Source organism: Pseudorasbora parva, chromosome 10, assembly GCF_024679245.1.
Source record: "Pseudorasbora parva isolate DD20220531a chromosome 10, ASM2467924v1, whole genome shotgun sequence".
NCBI lineage: Eukaryota > Metazoa > Chordata > Actinopteri > Cypriniformes > Gobionidae > Pseudorasbora > Pseudorasbora parva.
Genome location: NC_090181.1, coordinates 42,917,283 through 42,934,002, shown reverse-complemented (window position 1 = coordinate 42,934,002; position 16,720 = coordinate 42,917,283). Strand labels below are relative to the sequence as shown.

Sequence of the window (16,720 nt, the reverse complement as noted above, 5' to 3'; positions counted from 1 at the left end):
TTAGAATCTCTTGAAGCATCGAAAATACATTTTGGTCCAAAAATAACAAAAACTACGACTTTATTTAGCATGGTCTTCTCTTCCGCGATTGTTATCAATCCTCAAATAAATTGATGAATAAAGTCGTAGTTTTTGTTAATTTTGGACCAAACTGTATTTTCGATGCTTCAAGAGATTCTAATGAACCCACTGATGTCTCATATGGACTACTTTGATGATGTTTTTATTCCCTTTCTGGACATGGACAGTATAGTGTGCATACACTTAGATACGCTCTCTGACTAAATATAAAATATCTTAAACTGTGTCTGAAGATGGACGGAGGTCTTACGGGTGAGGAACGACATAAGGGTGAGTAGTTAATGATATACATTTAGTTTTGGGTGATCTAACCCTTTAATTCATCCTGGACACAAATGCGGAATAAACGCCTGACGTGCGTTTTTGGGGGCACCTTCATCAACCCCCAAGTTTCCGTTTGTTCATGTCATGAGCAAAAACCAAACATGGACGAACAGACAAAGAAATTGAAAGACAGAGATATGGAGCTGACGTGGCTTTCGGGGGTCGTTCACTCAATAGTTATTGTCCTTCAACTTTAGAGTTGGATCTCAAACGTTTTGTGGAGCTCGCTGGAGAAGGGGTTTGTGGGCGAAGGAGCGGTGCGTTGTTGCGAGCGGCTCTCCAGTGCGGCCCATTGGGCTTCGAAGGCATCGGTTTGATGCTGTGCTGCCATTGACGGTGCAGGTGCCGAAACCACCGCCCAGTTGTTCGCCCCGTTAAAAGCGGCATTGCTTTTGGGCGGCTGGAGCGCTGTGGCGTTCGACACCGGAGGTAGGAATGGTTTCCCGAAGGGGCTGCACATGGCCTGGGTGTCAAACTGGCCTGTTGGTGGTGTGGAGAAGGGCGAAGACTGAAGCTGCGTCTGGGGCACTGGGACAGGAACGGGCTGAGTTTGTGTGGCGGAGCCGAAAACATTGGCCACCATCTGAGAAGGTGTGATGCCGACCACCGGGAAGCTCGGCTGCATGAACGGGATCCCGTTGGACACTGGGAAGGATGCGGGCGCCTGTGCGTGGAACGCCGGCTGGCGTGGGGGTACGGCAGGGACCGCAGATGGCGGGATGAAGGGTGCGGACGGGGCGGGGGCCATGGGGATGGGCACGGGGGCGGGGAAGGGCTGCTGAGCGGGAGGCGTGTTGGTTCTCACGATGGCGGCGGGTTGGTGGGCACGCACAGATTTGGTCACCTCCTCTAGCCAGCGGTCGGCTTCCGAAGGAGTGCGTTTGTGAGAGGAGGCCGGTGTGGAAAGAGTTGCGCTGACTGCAGGTAGGGCTCCCACGGCTGGTGCAGGATTTGGCCACTCGTTCCCTACAGGAAAAGAAAAACATGACGAACATTTTTTTAAGCATGCCATTTATTCTGCTAGGTTTTCGCAGTTTAAAGGGTTAGTTCACCCAAAAATAAAAAAATTCTGTCATTAATTCCTTACCCTCATGTCGTTCGACACCCGCCAGACCTCCGTTCATCTTCAGACACGGATGAAGATATTAGTGTTGAAATCCGATGGCTCAGAAAGGCCTTCATTGACACCAATGTCATTTCCTCTTGTTACAAAGCCCATCTCACTACAGCGGCTCTACAATCATTTTATGAAGCAAAAATGAATAAATAACTTATATAGTGATGGGCCGATTTCAAAACAAAGTTTCGAACATTATGAATCAGCATATCGATTCATGATTTGCAAGTCATGTGATTGCAGCAGTTTGGCGGTTTGACACACGATCTGAATCATGAATCGATACGCTGATTCATAACCGTTCGAAACTTTGTTTTGAAATCGGCCCATCACTATATAAGTCGTTATTTAGTTTTTTTTGCACACAGAAACTATTCTCGTCTCTTCATTAAATGATTGTAGAGCCGCTGTAGTGAGATGGGCTTTGTATCGACGTCTTTAGTGCCTTTATGGGTCTTGAGAGAGGAAATGACATTGGTGTCAATGAAGGCCTTTCTGAGCCATCGGATTTCAACAGAAATATCTTCATCCGTGTCTGAAGATGAACGGAGGTCTGACGGGTGTCGGATGGCATGAGGGTGAGGAATTAATGAGAATATTTTTATTTTTGGGTGACCTAAACTAAAAATGTATGGGTATGTCCCTCTTTGGCTACTCAGGGTATATACAGCAATCCTTAAGTTAAATTGACTACTTTTTAATACCTTTTTTACTACCTTCAGAATATTTTTTAAAACCATCACGACACTGAATAGCAAGTGTTAATCAGCGACCTTTCTATTATTTACACAGATTTTGACATATATAACACATATTTAGAATCGACACCAGGAGGAAATCCTCATTCAGACACAGTAAAATACATCTCAACATTCACAAAGGTTGGTTAAGGAGAAGCATTACTGCATACACATTTGATTTACATTAATAATTGGTAATTCAGCAATTAAATTATTTAGTGTTTTTTTTCCAACAACAAAACCTGAGCCAAATATTACATTTATATAACTGTGATAAGTTGTTGAATTTAAAAAACTAGTGTTGTCAATCGATTAAAAACATTAACTAGATGAATCACAATTTCTTTTCTGTGATTAATCGCAATAAAAAAAGAAATGTTTTTGTACGTTTTTTTATATATTTTTTAATATAATAATTTCAGTTAATCAAATTAATGTAGAAACAACATAAAGACAGTATATTTTAAATACTTGTTTAAATGGCATCTTTTTATGAATGAAGGCCAGTATTACTGATATTAATACAGCTACTGATTTTTATTATTATTTATTATTAGTCTTCAAAAATATAACAGTTTTTAATTTAAGTAAACTTAAAACAATGCTAACATAAACCCATAATAAATGTCATGTTTACTCCTGCCCTTCCTGTCTTAACAGTTTCTAAAATTCTGAACAGAAATTTAATAAAGTTATCAAAGTTATATGCAGTCTGCACTGCATTAACTATAAATTAAATAGTTAATCCTTATTAAAGCTACAAAAGTGATTTAGTCAAGAGCAGCGAGTCATTTTCTCTGTTCCCTTTGTTCTTTAACTTTACTGACAGGAAACTTTATTGGCTGTTGTCCCTTTAAGAGCAGACAGACACGCGGATCTCACTGTTTATACTGTCTATGGATCTCGCCTCATTCTCTCACAACTCTTTTTGTTCATTTTAGACTTTATATAAATCATTTAAGATTGCTCTTATGAGGATAGACGTTGAAGATATGCCTTGAAGCAAATCTAAAATAAAACGTAAGCCAGCCACTTCTGTTGAGCGCGCAGTGTTCTGAGACGATGCCGAACGACCGCTGAATAGGACGTCAGTATCAAACATACGTTGAGACGGAGACGAAAGATCTTTGATTATGTGCCCAGAAATGCTAAAGCCCATCTTTAAACGAACTAACGCGAACGCAGATAGAATTTCAATCAGAATAGGACACCTGATAGTCTGAAAAAATAGGGAGCAACATTTTCAATGGCATATTATAAACTTACGAGAATACTTTATTACTTGAAAGAAAGAAATATACATTAATGAGCACATATATTTTTGAAAGAACTAAGTGTTTTTAGCTAAGAACAAACTAAAAAAGTTACACAGTGTAGCTTTAATAGTTTAGCACACTACTTGCATAAAATGCATATAAATATGATTTGTCACTCTATAGCTCCCAGTAATATGTCTGGATGATAAATGATAAAATTATAAAAAGGATTATATTTAAAGGCTTAGTTTTATGATGAAAGCAAAACACAATGCAATAGGCCTACAATGACGATTGAGAGATGAACAAATAAACGTTCCTGAAAAGCCTGATGATCATATTTGATACATAATATATACAACATATCATATGACAACTATGCCTCCATAGTTTCACAAAAATCATGTGGGAAACTGCAATAAAATGTTTTATTGATTTTTTGTTTTATTTGGTATTAAATTTGAACTTAAATGTTCTTCTTTTACAAGGGTTCGGCAGGTTTCACTAAGTCAAATGTAAGACTTTTTAAGACCATTATGAATGAAATGACAAGATAAAAAATGTGGGATGTTTCATAATACATTTACCATATTATTATAAATAATATGCGAATATCAGCGCATTTAAGACTTTTTAATGCCTGAAGTTGTGATTTTGAAAGACCCCACGAAAACCCTGTTTCAGAAATGACAGAATCCAGTGGTTCTTGAGGTCAGAAAAGTCTGGTGTATTTTCACTAAAGAAAAAAAAACACAAGAAATGCCGCAAATATTGCCGCAAAATTTGAGAAAAGCCGCTGCAGATTCAGAAAAGATTCCCACGAAATCCTGAAGGGACTGGTTACACATTACAACAGCAGCTAACCAGCTATCCCAAAAAGCCAATCCATAGACCATTTGTTTGCACAGAATTTATTTTTATTTTTATGTTGAAATATTGTAGCCCATGGATACCCAACCCTGCTCCTGTCCTGTTTAGTAAACCTGTTTAAGGCTGAGCAAATATGAGTAGAACTCTTTACTGCCCTAATACTACAGAAATCCTTTTATATATATATATATATATATATATATATATATATATATATATATATATATATATATATATATATATATATATATATAATAACCATACGGTGACAAAACGTCCTGTTTCCCCAGGACATGTCCAGTTTTCAAGTCTTGTCCAGGGGCTAAAATAACAATTGTCTATCCATACAGAGGGGGCATACTTTATAATTAATAAGGAATCTTTGAGTAAACTTCGAGTTGAGTATCTCATTGCCGGGCCGAGTGTCCTGGTTTTCGGTAATCAAAATATGATGATCCTATATAACCTTATACATGTTAATTAAACGTGGCACAATGGCCTTCATCAACACAGTATGCTAATGCCCATCTAGTGCAAAAGATTCATCAATATGCTGACTGAGGCATGGGTTGGTTCTGTTTAGGGGGAAACTTGAGTAGTTTGCACCTCGATGACATCTTTACCATTTGCTTCACAGGACAAATGTACTTTCTACTACATACTAATTATCTACTAAATGTAACTATGTCCTGTTTGGTCTCACCTGACAGCTTATAAATGGACCTGAACGGTGAACTGAAGTAGAGATATTAAAGTATCCTAGTCTACAATCGATGTAGTGTTGCTTGAACAATGCATTGAGGAGTACTTCTCCCCTCTTGATCACCATCCTTTTTCCATAGCTTTTGGTTTCCTGTCAGTTGGTTTCGGTGTTGGTATTCCACTCATGTCTAACAGTGCTTTGCTCAGGGTAAAAGAAGGAAAGAGAACCGCTGACCGGCCACTCCAGCACAGTGTGAAAGGCTTTTACGGCCTCTTCTGCACAGCAGTGCATTATTTGTTACAACTAAGTCTTCTATGACAGTATGTGGATCCATTTTTCTGTCTATATATTTAAACCGGTAACTTCATTAATACATGTGTCTTCTTCTTTAAAAGCTTTGAGGATCTTTCCTTTTGTCACTGATTATGTTGAAAGTTAAAGTGATTGCAACTGACGTTATCTAAACGTTCAGGTTAAATCCTACCTTTTCCTATCAAGAAAGACTTACATTTAAAGAAGAAGTGGTTAAAGAATAACAACAACTTTAACAGCATCAGATTAATTATACTGAAGTCAGATAAATAACTAAATTAAGCACGTCATCCTTCAACTGCTTTTTGTTTTCCGATTATTGGTTATTATTACCCGCCCTACACCCGCAGTAATTAACACCCGTCCTGTTATCCGAAAGCAGCACTAATTAAACTCTCATTTCTCCAAGTAGCATGAAAATAATCGCTAATTTAAATAGTGATTAAATTGTATACAGAAAGCAATCAAATGGCCACTTTCCACTGCATGGTGCGGTTCGGTGTGGCTCGGTACGGTTCACCTTAAATAGCACTACCTCGGTTGAGGTTCCAAGCGTGCCGTAACGATACTAAAAAGTGACAAACACTGTAGATCACAGATTGTTCAGAGTAAATCGTCACTATCATTATATGCTTTTGTGACAGTGATATAGCGTTTAAGACCCAAAACACATTGCTAAATACAAGATTAGTTTACCCTCATGCGTCGTTGAGCAAATCAAGTGATGTCGTCACCTGCGCTTTGTTGTACGAGTGCCTAACGCCGCATTCACACGGGGCGTAGGCATTAACGCTTGACGGAGGGCGTGGCTGAAGCTGGGTGCTGAAGCAATCGTCATAGTGACAACAGCCAATCACATTAACTTGCCGCTTGGACCAAAACACAACACAAAAAAGCGCCTTTTTTGGTTGTATGTGCGAGCGCGATTGCCCGTGTAGTTGTTGTCAGCGCACTGCACAGGTGCACGAAGCTGTTAAGTACATTAAATCCTGAAAAGGCGCCGACAGCGGGAAGAATATCACGTAGTGGTCCAGGAGCTGCGTCTGGATTTTTAACGGTCTATGGTCTGGATGGTTCACGGAGCAGTAATGAACGCAATTGGCTAGCGTCTGCTGTAGGATATTTGCATACGGCGATCTGATTGGATGACGCCTGCGCTGGCGCTTGAAAAGTTGAGAATTCTTCAACTTCTGCCGCTTGCAACGCGAGTGAAGCGCCGCGACGGAACCCACAATTCAGTTCGGCAACGGATGATGTCACCCATTCAAAGTAAATGGGAAGCGTTAACGCCTACGCCCCGTGTGAATGCGGCGTAAGACTCTCTTGTTTTTAGCAGCATTTGGATTTGCTACCATCAGCCTCCTTTGAAACAAACTTCTTTGTCTTCGTCTAAAACATTCACATGCCGAGAAGTAGAGGCAATTATAACGATCATTATATAAGCCCGCCCACTTTAAAGCAGTGCTAAGTGCAGTTGAAAACCAAAGCGAGCCGTGCTGTATCATACCGAGCCATACCATGCAGTGGAAAAGCAAAGCGACTAGCGAGCAAAGCCGAGCCGTACCAAGTGTAACCATGCAATGGAAAAGCGCTAAAAGAATGCTCCTTTTACAATTGCTGGAGCTGTCAATCAAATAGCGTGAGTTTGTCACTCTCGCCAAAACTCACGTAATAATCAATGAGGCCGTCTATACTGCACAATAAATCAGCTACTGACATTGTCATGATGAAACTGGACAAATAGTCTGACTGTTCGGATCTAATCTGATTTATAACCTGTAAAGTTGCCAGAATCATAATCTTACACTGTTTGTTTTTTGTTTGGCCAGAGGAGAACTGGCACCCCAACTGAGCCTGGTTTCTCCCAAGGTTTTTTTTCCTCCATTCTGTCACCTGATGGAGTTTGGGTTCCTTGCCACTGTCGCCCTTGCTCAGTTGGAGACACTAAATATTTAATTATATTATTTTCTATTAAATTCTGTTACAATATTTTCCTGTTATCACTGTGATGCTTTGAAACAAACTTCACTGTAAAAAGCGCTATATAAATAAAGGTGACTTGATTGTGTTTTAACTGTTAGTGATGAAAGCATTCGTGAGAGTGCAGAAATTAAGTTGCAGTGAGGAGATCTCTGTGTTTTCTTCTCTGATTTACAATTTCGACATGTGAATGCCACATACAACTCTATATATTTACCCTATATTTTGATACAATCATATATTTTCAAATATTTTGACAGAAATATCAGACTGTGGCAATGACTGACTGCTCAGTTGCAACTACAGTTAGCAGCTAAAATGACCAATTTTGAGATGAAAGTATCCAGCGCACAGTATGAGTGATGAGATTCTCAGACCCTATTCTGCATGGTCAGCACAGGAAGCCCAGAAGTCTTACCTATCTGTGCTGTGGTGGGGGCTGTGTTTGGGGTCTTGGCCCAGGGGTTAGTCTCTCGGACAGGCAGCGGGGGCGGCAGCACGGGCGAGTTAGCTGCAGCAGATACAGTGACACTAGGCGGCGGGAAGGCAGGAACTGCACCGTTGACTATAGCAGCAGACAGGACGTGTAGATTAGAGACAGAGCCGGACACAAGCAAGAGTGCTGACACATAGGTATGTGCGCGCACACACACACACACACACACACACACACACACACACACACACACACACACACACACACACACACACACACACACACACACACACACACACACACACACACACACTTGTTTTTGCAAAATGTGGGGACCTTCCATAGGCGTAATGGTTTTTATACTGTACAAACCGTATTTTCTATCGTATTTTCACTGCCCCTGCCCCTAAACCTACCCATCACAGGAAACATTCTGCATTTTTAATTTCTAAAAAAACCTCATCCTGTATGATTTATAAGCATTTTGAAAAGTGGGGACATGGCCAATGTCCTCATAAGTCACCCTCTCCTTGTAATACCCATGTCATTACATTTGTGTCCTCATATGTCACAAAAACATGCCCACACACACGCACGCGCACGCACGCGCGCGCGCACACACACACACACACACAAACACACACACACACACGGGATTGAAAAGACTAGGTGATTAGTTCTGCCACTAGTAAAGGTGTTGGGTCTGTATTGACTAGCCCTGGATCGCAATAATTCCTCTGTCCTCCAACTGAGCGACATAAACATTGTATTAGTAATCGAGATGGTTGACTAATTTACTTTCTAGTTGTTGATTAGTTTAGCTATATACATGTCAGTACACACATGCACACAAATTCTTGAATATGTGGTTAACGGAGACTATCCATAGATGTAATGGTTTTAATACTCAACAAATTGTGTACTCCCTGTACTAACCACACTCCTGAACCATCACACAAAACCTTCCCCATTCTTTAAAAAAATACACACAAAAAAAACACCACAGTTTAGTGTTTACACAGTTTACAGGAAGTGTCCTCGTAAATCATGTTTACTTTGCAATTCCCATGTCACTATTCACAGTTGTGTCCTCATAAACCATATATAAAAGAACACATACACCCGCATGCACGCACACGCACACGCACACGTTCAGGGCTTGACATTAACTTTTTTGCTCACCAAACACTGTGTCTAGTGGTTTTCCAAAGTTACTGGCCACAAATTTGACAATCGATACCATAGAAAACTGCCATATAGATATTTTTAATACTATCTCGTAATTTGGCAGCAGGAATATTAGGCTCTTGTCACTAAGACCTGACGCGCGGATCCGTTATACTGTTACACATGCCTTTTCTTTCTCAACTGTTTATGTTCACTTAAAACAAAACTTTGTTTACGTTAATACTCACCAAGATCAGCATTTTGACTTAATTGTGTGTTTTTGACTCTTTAAGCGCAATAAACAGCAGAAAATATAACTAAATTTAGTGCTGAGAGGTGGCTTTATGTGCGCGCACTTTGGGTGTGAACAAAATTTGTGGAAATAAGTAAAATTATGTGCAATACATGCAATCCCACTCCGAAATTCAACAATATTCATCCTGAGCAAATGAAGCGAGTAACTGAGAGGAGGGGGGTTTGTGTGTCACTCGCTGTCAGAGAGAGAGAGAGAGAGAGAGAGAGAGAGAGAGAGAGAGAGAGAGAGAGAGAGAGAGAGAGAGAGAGACAGAGAGACAGAGAGAGAGAGAGAGAGAGAGAGAGAGAGAGAGAGAGAGAGAGAGAGAGAGAGAGAGAGAGAGAGAGAGAGAGAGAGAGAGAGAGAGAGAGAGAGAGAGAGAGAGAGAGAGAGAGAGAGAGAGAGAGAGAATAGCTGGTACTGGTATCTGTGTCAATTCTGCCGAAAATGAGTATTGCTAAGTATCAGTGATACGCGGGTTGATCCAAAATGAGCGGGTGCCTGCGGTCACCTGTGGTTACGAGTCATCCCAAAATATTTTTAATGATATTCGGGTCGTGGCCAGTCAGGTCGTTTGAAATAAAGATGCCAATTAAACCTTTGTAATAGTACTAGACACAATTTACTATGAAATCCATTGGCAAGGAGGATCCTCTGCGTTCCAGCAGAAGTGCAGCCAGTGACGCACATTCAGCTCCACAGCTCGAGTCATAGAGGCGAGAAGAAACAACCCAGGGACAGTCGATTCAATATCATTTCTACACAGCGCGAGGAAAGCTAAAATAAGTAGGCTAATCTTCTGTTTTAGGCCACCAACGGCATCTTATAGTCCTTTTAACCCCTTTCCTGACGAGGGACAAAATGCCCGATTAGCCCGATTCCCAACACGTTGAACTGAGCAATGCCATTGGACCATTAGGCTACTTTTAAACACATATAGCTCAGTAATGTCAGTTTTATGTGTTCTCTGAGAGGGGGCGGGATTTTTGTTGGGAAAGTCGGAGGAGAGACGCACACTTCAATTAGACTGGATCCGTGTTGGGTGTAGCTAGTTACTAAGTAATTAGTTACTGTAATTTAATTACTTTTCCCTTGAAAAAGTAAAGTAAGGGATTACTCTGAGTTTTTGGGTAATTTAGTTACAGTTACTTCACATTTAATTGAACTAAATACAGTATAAAAAATGTATAACAATTATACATAATACAAAAGTGGAATTAATATCAAAACTTTAAAATGTTTTGTTTTTATCAATCCTTCTTACATGTAAAACTTTGGTCAGTCAAGAATAATTGATGTAGTTTTATATTTTGTATTTGAATTAATTAAAATAGTGGTTTCATGTCCATTCTTGAATCATTAACTAGTTGATGTTGATTTAGAAAGTAATTAGTAATAAGTAATTAAGTAATTTTGGAGAGAGTAATTTGTACAGTAATCTAATTACTCTATTGTAGATTTAACTAGTAATTCATTACTTTTTTAAAGGAAACTTACCCAACACTGGACTGGATAAATACATGCAGCATAATTGTTAAGAAAATGAAACAAATAAATGAATAAATTGACGCTATGACGAGTATTTAGTACTTTAAAAAAAAGCGGGTCGAGAAGCAGGTCGGGTACAAAATGTTCTTCTTTTTTTTGTGGTCTGAGTTGCGGGCGGGTTAGTTGAAAACATCGGTCGGGTGTGGGTTGTTTAGACATTGACCCGCGCATCACTGATAAATATTGAAAAATCTAAATTTTTAGCATCATTACATTGCACTTAGTTTATTATTTGAGATGTCTTTTTTAAAGACTACAATTGAAAAATGTATATATTAATATTAATTCAACCTGCCAAAGTACTTAGTAGGAGTGACTGCACCACTGCTGAAATACACACGTGTTTTGGCGGGCGTCAGGGCCGGCGTTTGCTATAGGCGAGCTAGGCGGTTGCCTAGGGCGACAATTGTGTTAGGGGCGCGAGCGCGCTCTCTAGTGCCGTCCATTACTTCCCATTAAGCATAGAATCGGAACAAGCGAAATACAATATAATGTTTATTAAACATGATCATCATAGGGCGCCCCCTCAGCTACACGTTTAATTACTTATCAACCTGATTATTAGATTGAATTGATGGTGATGATTATTGATTATTAGTTCAGGCGCTAGGTCATGCAAGTGCTCATCTTGTGCGTTCATCAAAAATGAGGCGTCTAAACCCCGCGGATGCACAGGGACGGAAAAAGAGAAAAAAAGAAAGCCCAGTATAGAGGTTAGTCTTCTTATCTCAGCCAATAAGTTGTCAAACAAAATAAAATTACTTAGTATCAATCTTATCAACTAATATTTTTTTTATAAATATTATTAATATTGTCACTAAGCTATCACTTGCTAGTTTTCTACATAATTACTTTTTCTACATAATTACTTCACTGACAATAATCAATAACCTACATGGATGTCATTTAAATATCAAAAGTCCGGTTCGTTATAAATATGGATAACGTATGCATGCTATTTATGAAAAGTACAAACGCTCTCTACGTGGGCGTCGGAAGGAAATAAATACGGCCTCTCGGTTTTTTTGTTTTTTTTACAGGAGCAGCCTAACGAAAGATGCCATATTATTTACATTAAAGACAAATATGCTGTGTTCACCAAATTCTCTACAGTGGCTGTAGTGTAGAGGTAAGACGCATGGCATCAAGATATTATGCAGATTGATCAGAGGTTCGATCCCGCCTTTTGCCACACTCGCTCTATTCCCTTTTCCCATCACATATCAGATCGGAAAGGCATTTATTTTCAATAAAAAGTGAGAAAATGTTTGAAAAGTGGAAATAAAGCGTCGAACGTGTTTTATAATAAGTGCTTCTCGGTTAGCGGTAGGCCTAGGAAAACAGACGTGCTGAATTAGAATAGAGACGATAAAAGTGAGTGGGGTGGGGAGGGGTGGGGGGCGCAAAACTCCATCTCGCCTAGGGCAACCAAAGAGCTAAAGCCGGCCCTGGCGGGCGTTAATGTCAAGCCCTGCTACTGTACAAATGTCTGTGGTCAGTAAGAGGTTGATTGTTGTTTTGTTTTTTTTAATTTTGGGGGGGGGCGGTGTGAATAGTTTTATCCAGAAAGGACACTTAAAAAAGACAGTGAAGACGTTTATTTTGTTACAAAAGATTTCTACTCACAATTCATACTGTTCTTTTAAACTTTCTATTAAACTTTCTAAATATTAAGCAGCAAATGATCATCATAGAATGATTTCTGAAGGATGTGACACTGAAGACTGGAGTAATGATGCTGAAAATTCAGCTTTGATCACAGGAATAGATTACATTTTACTATATGTTTACACAGAAAAGATCACTATATCACTAGAGTGTGAGAGTGAAGCTGACCTGGAGCAGAGGGCGACTGCGGTGAGGAGGTGGGTTTGGGCATCGGTGCTGACGAGAACGGGTCCTCTGGAGGCCCACTGAAGGTGGATGTGATCTGAGTGCACAGAGAGCTGATGCTGTCGCCCTCACCCTCCACCTCCGGCACTGACAAACACACAGCACAACACTCACTATCTACAGCTCCTGAAAGGATCTTGCGCCTTGAAGGCAACAAAATAATACTCTTAAGGCTTTAGGAAGAAGGAGAGAAGGAGAAAGAGAGAAGGACATCCAATATTGTAGGGCTGGCTTGAAAATATTGATGGGTCAATTTTGATGAACGGATAGATATTTTTAAACCCCAAGAATAAATTTTTAGTCTATGCTGCTTTCAGTTGATGAATGGACAAAACTTCACTAAACATTATAGCACGCTTCCCATCCAACAAGCTTTATGCTTTGTTACGTTTGATATGAAACAAAGTCTCATCTTATAATTTCTTTAACGTGGCGTGATGTTTGCCACAGTTCTTTTTGTGCGCAAAAACAAACAAAAATAACGACTTTATTCAACAATCTCTTCTTTTCCCTGTCACTCGCTTACACTATTCACATTGTTGGGCAATTCACAGAGTACTGCGTTTTACTATTGGCCGAGCATGATCACATGCATGTGCTGTGGTGCTTGCATGAATCGCATAGGAGACTGGCAAGGTAGAGAAGAGATTGTTGAGTAAAGTTGTTATTTTTATTTGTAAGGCTTGGATGAGCTGCTCAGCCATGGAAACCCATTCATGAAGCTCCCTACACATTGTTCTTGAGCTAATCTGAAGGCCACACAAACTTAGAAGGTCTGTAGCTATTGACTCCGAAAGTTGGCACTGTGCGCCTCAGCATTCGCTGACCCTGCTCTGTCATTTTATGTGGCCTACCACTCTGTGGCTGAGTTGCTTTTGTTCCCAATTGCTTCCACTTTGTTATAATAGAGCCCTGCACGGGCCTCAAATATAGGCCCTAGCCATCCGTGTCCGAGAGCTTATCAAAATTCTCGGCCCGAGGTTTTTAAATCCTCCCTATCACACTGTTGCAGCCATTAAAATAGTTCAGTTTTGTTTTCAATGTCAAAGTAGTTATATTTTGTTTAGTTTCTAAGTTAATTTAGAAAAATGTTTTCTAAAACGACCAGCGGCCGACAGTGAGTTAACCAACGCTTAAGCCTCTCAAATCAACACTTGAATTGTCTTGCTTATAATATAATCCATAGATATAAAACACTTCAAGTATCACAATGTTAGTTTAAATGTTTATCCTACTATCACCACCACCACCACAGTGAAAAGCCATTTTTGACAAGCTGAGGCTGATGCTGCTCGCAACGGCACTCACAAACGAAACAGGCTACACAATCGAAACTAATAAACATAAAAATAAAAAGCATGCAGGTTGTCTTACCTTACACCTCTCAGCAAAATGAATATAAATCCCACGCTATATGCACATTGAACGGAGTTCACGTCAACGAAAGCAACAGATATGAGCTGCATTTTGTTCATCAGCTCATTTCAAGATCAATGCCCGCAACGGGAGAAAGGGCGAGCTAAGCACTGGTAAGATCATTCAGTCTCCTTAGTTTTAATGAAGATGATTGTGTTTTAAGATTTAGCCTATTTTCGTCTTCACTATGGCCGTTTGCGCGTTGGCTTAAGCCTTGTTTATACTTGGCGCGTCCGCTTGAGCGCGAGGGTGCGCGGGGCAAAATTGACGTCAACGCCGAGGGGGCGGTCAAGCGTTGGGTACCCCATTTCGTCTGGCGGTGTGCAGCGCATTTTTTGTGACAGCGGCTCCAAAGATGAACGACTTCTCGGCGAATCTAGCCGAGCATGACGTCTCATCACACTGGCCGCCAGTTTGCACATGCAAATAAGGTACTTATATTTATAAAATGAGCCTACAAAAGCAGAAATAAGCCCTTTTAAATAAAGATCCATGTTTAATCAAATAAATAAATCATGACACTAAAATGTTTAGTGAAATTAGGAAATATTTAAGAGACTGTTAATTTAGTTGCATACATATATTTTGTTCTCATGTCACAAGTAATAATATAAAGCCAAGTGTACTGAGTTTTACACAAATCTTTTGTATTGTGGTTTTTGGTGAAATGTGCTAAAATATATATCATCACCTGTGTACATTAGCCCACTTCTTCTCGATGCTTTTCCTGATGGTTTATAGAACAATTACTTAGAGTCGCCCTCTGTCGTTTCAAAGAATAGCAAAACGGCGAGCGCATCGAAGTATAAACGCCTCGTCCGTTTGAGGAGCGAGCGCAGTCAGCGGAGGCTCGAGCAGCGCAGCCAGGCGAAAGTATAAACAAGGCTTTAGGCTACTTGTGGCGATGCGTGGCGCAGTAATGTCTGACTACACCATGTCATTTTTGTTTCCACCACAACCTCTTGTTGTTTCCACCAGCGCAGCACATCTCATTATTTATTTTAATCAATAAATGTCTAAAATAGAAAATGAAGGCAAAGCCTAAAAAAGGCCTAAAGCTGGCCCACGTTTGAGGTATGACAGGAAAAATGACCTGAAGCCTGGCTCAAGGGGCGGGAAAAAAGTTAGGGGCCCATCGGGCTCGGGCAGAAATGCAGGGCTCTATGTTATAATACCACTAACAGTTGACTGTGGAATATTTAACAGAGAGGAAACTTCACAAACGGGCTTATTGCACAGGTGGCAACCTATCACGGTACCACACTTGAGTTCACTGAGCTCCTGACAGCGACCCATTCTTTCACAAATGTTTGTAGAAGCGTCTGCAGGCCTAGTGCTTGATTTATACACCTGTGGGAAGTGATTGGAACACCTGAATTCAATGATTTGGAGGAATACTTTTGGTAATATCAAATTGAATTAAATTATAAGATTGTGAATCGCATCAAATTGTGAAATTTGATTCAATGCCCAGCTCTACGAAATAGATCTATAGAAAAGCAAGAAAGAGAAAGCCTATCGACTTTGAATTTGCAAATCCGGAGAGGTGAAAATCAGAGGAGCGCCTCACCAGTGTTTTTGCTGGGGAAGTCAGACTTGCGCTGCATGGTGGACGGCAGCTCGTTCATGCGCAGTGACATCTGCCGTTTGAAGGGAGAGGTTTTCTGACTGAGCGCCGGGAAGCCCCGAAACGAGCCCTGGCGAGCGAGCGCCTCCACGGGGGCGTGGCGTCGGGGAATGGCGTGAGGATTGGCTTCCTGAGGGGCCAGCGTGGCCATGGGCAGAGGAGGAGAGGACGACGAGCCATTGGGGCCAGCGAGGGGGGCCACAGGGTGGGACACGCTGACAGAGGAGCTGCCCAAAACACCTTCAGAGTCTGGGGAGAGAGGAAGGGTTGGTTGCCAATGTCACTGCTACGCTACCATTCAAAAGTTTGGGTCAGTATGATTTAAAAAAAAAATCTCTCTCAAAAGGTGTCGTCTTCTCACCAAAACTGCATTTTCCTCCCATACAACAAAAACAGTAACACTGCAAAAAGTGCTCTACTTACAAAGTCATTTTTTCTTGTTTCTAAATATCTCAAAATTCGTAAATCAAGATGCATTTACTAGATAAGTAAAATGACATAAGATATTTGTTTTCTTAAAAATAAAATCAAAATGAAGTGAGTTTTTGCCTAAAACAATCACAACTATCTGCCAATGGGGTGAAAAAAATGTTTCAGATTGTTTCTGATTGAAATATTGTTTCTCGTTTCCGTCCCAAACAGAAATACAATTATTTTTCTCACCCCATTGGCAGATAATTTAGCTTGTTTTAAGCAAAAACTCACTTCATTTCATTTCCCCCCCCAGAAAACAAGCAAAAATATCATATACTATTTTACTTATCTAGTAAATTAATCTTGATTGAAGAATTTTTAGATATTTGAAAAAAATACTAAATAAGAAGAGTTTTTTTGCAGTGAACACAGTGAAATATTATAATAATGTAAAAGAGCTGTTTCTATGTAAAATATATTTTAAAATGTAATCTATTCCTGTGATCAAATCTGAATTTTCAGCATCATTACTCCAGTCTTC

The 16,720-nt window shown here is 40.2% G+C and overlaps 1 protein-coding gene across 4 annotated transcripts in view; it reads right to left on the bottom strand.

Annotated features, from left to right (window-relative positions):
* Window positions 1-285: 285 nt before the first annotated feature.
* Window positions 286-16,720, bottom strand: part of numb (NUMB endocytic adaptor protein) — a 42,622-nt gene continuing 26,187 nt past the window's right edge. Inside the window, exons 7-10 of one of the 4 annotated variants that reach the window (XM_067456189.1) lie at window positions 15,709-16,014; window positions 12,666-12,809; window positions 7,802-7,948; window positions 286-1,371 (exon numbers count right to left, since the gene is read on the bottom strand). In XM_067456189.1, coding sequence (XP_067312290.1) covers window positions 599-1,371; window positions 7,802-7,948; window positions 12,666-12,809; window positions 15,709-16,014 — 1,370 coding nt within the window. In that variant the 3' untranslated portion in view covers window positions 286-598. The remainder of the gene's footprint in view (window positions 1,372-7,801; window positions 7,949-12,665; window positions 12,810-15,708; window positions 16,015-16,720) is intronic. The other 3 variants (XM_067456190.1, XM_067456191.1, XM_067456192.1) reach the window with 3 other exon arrangements.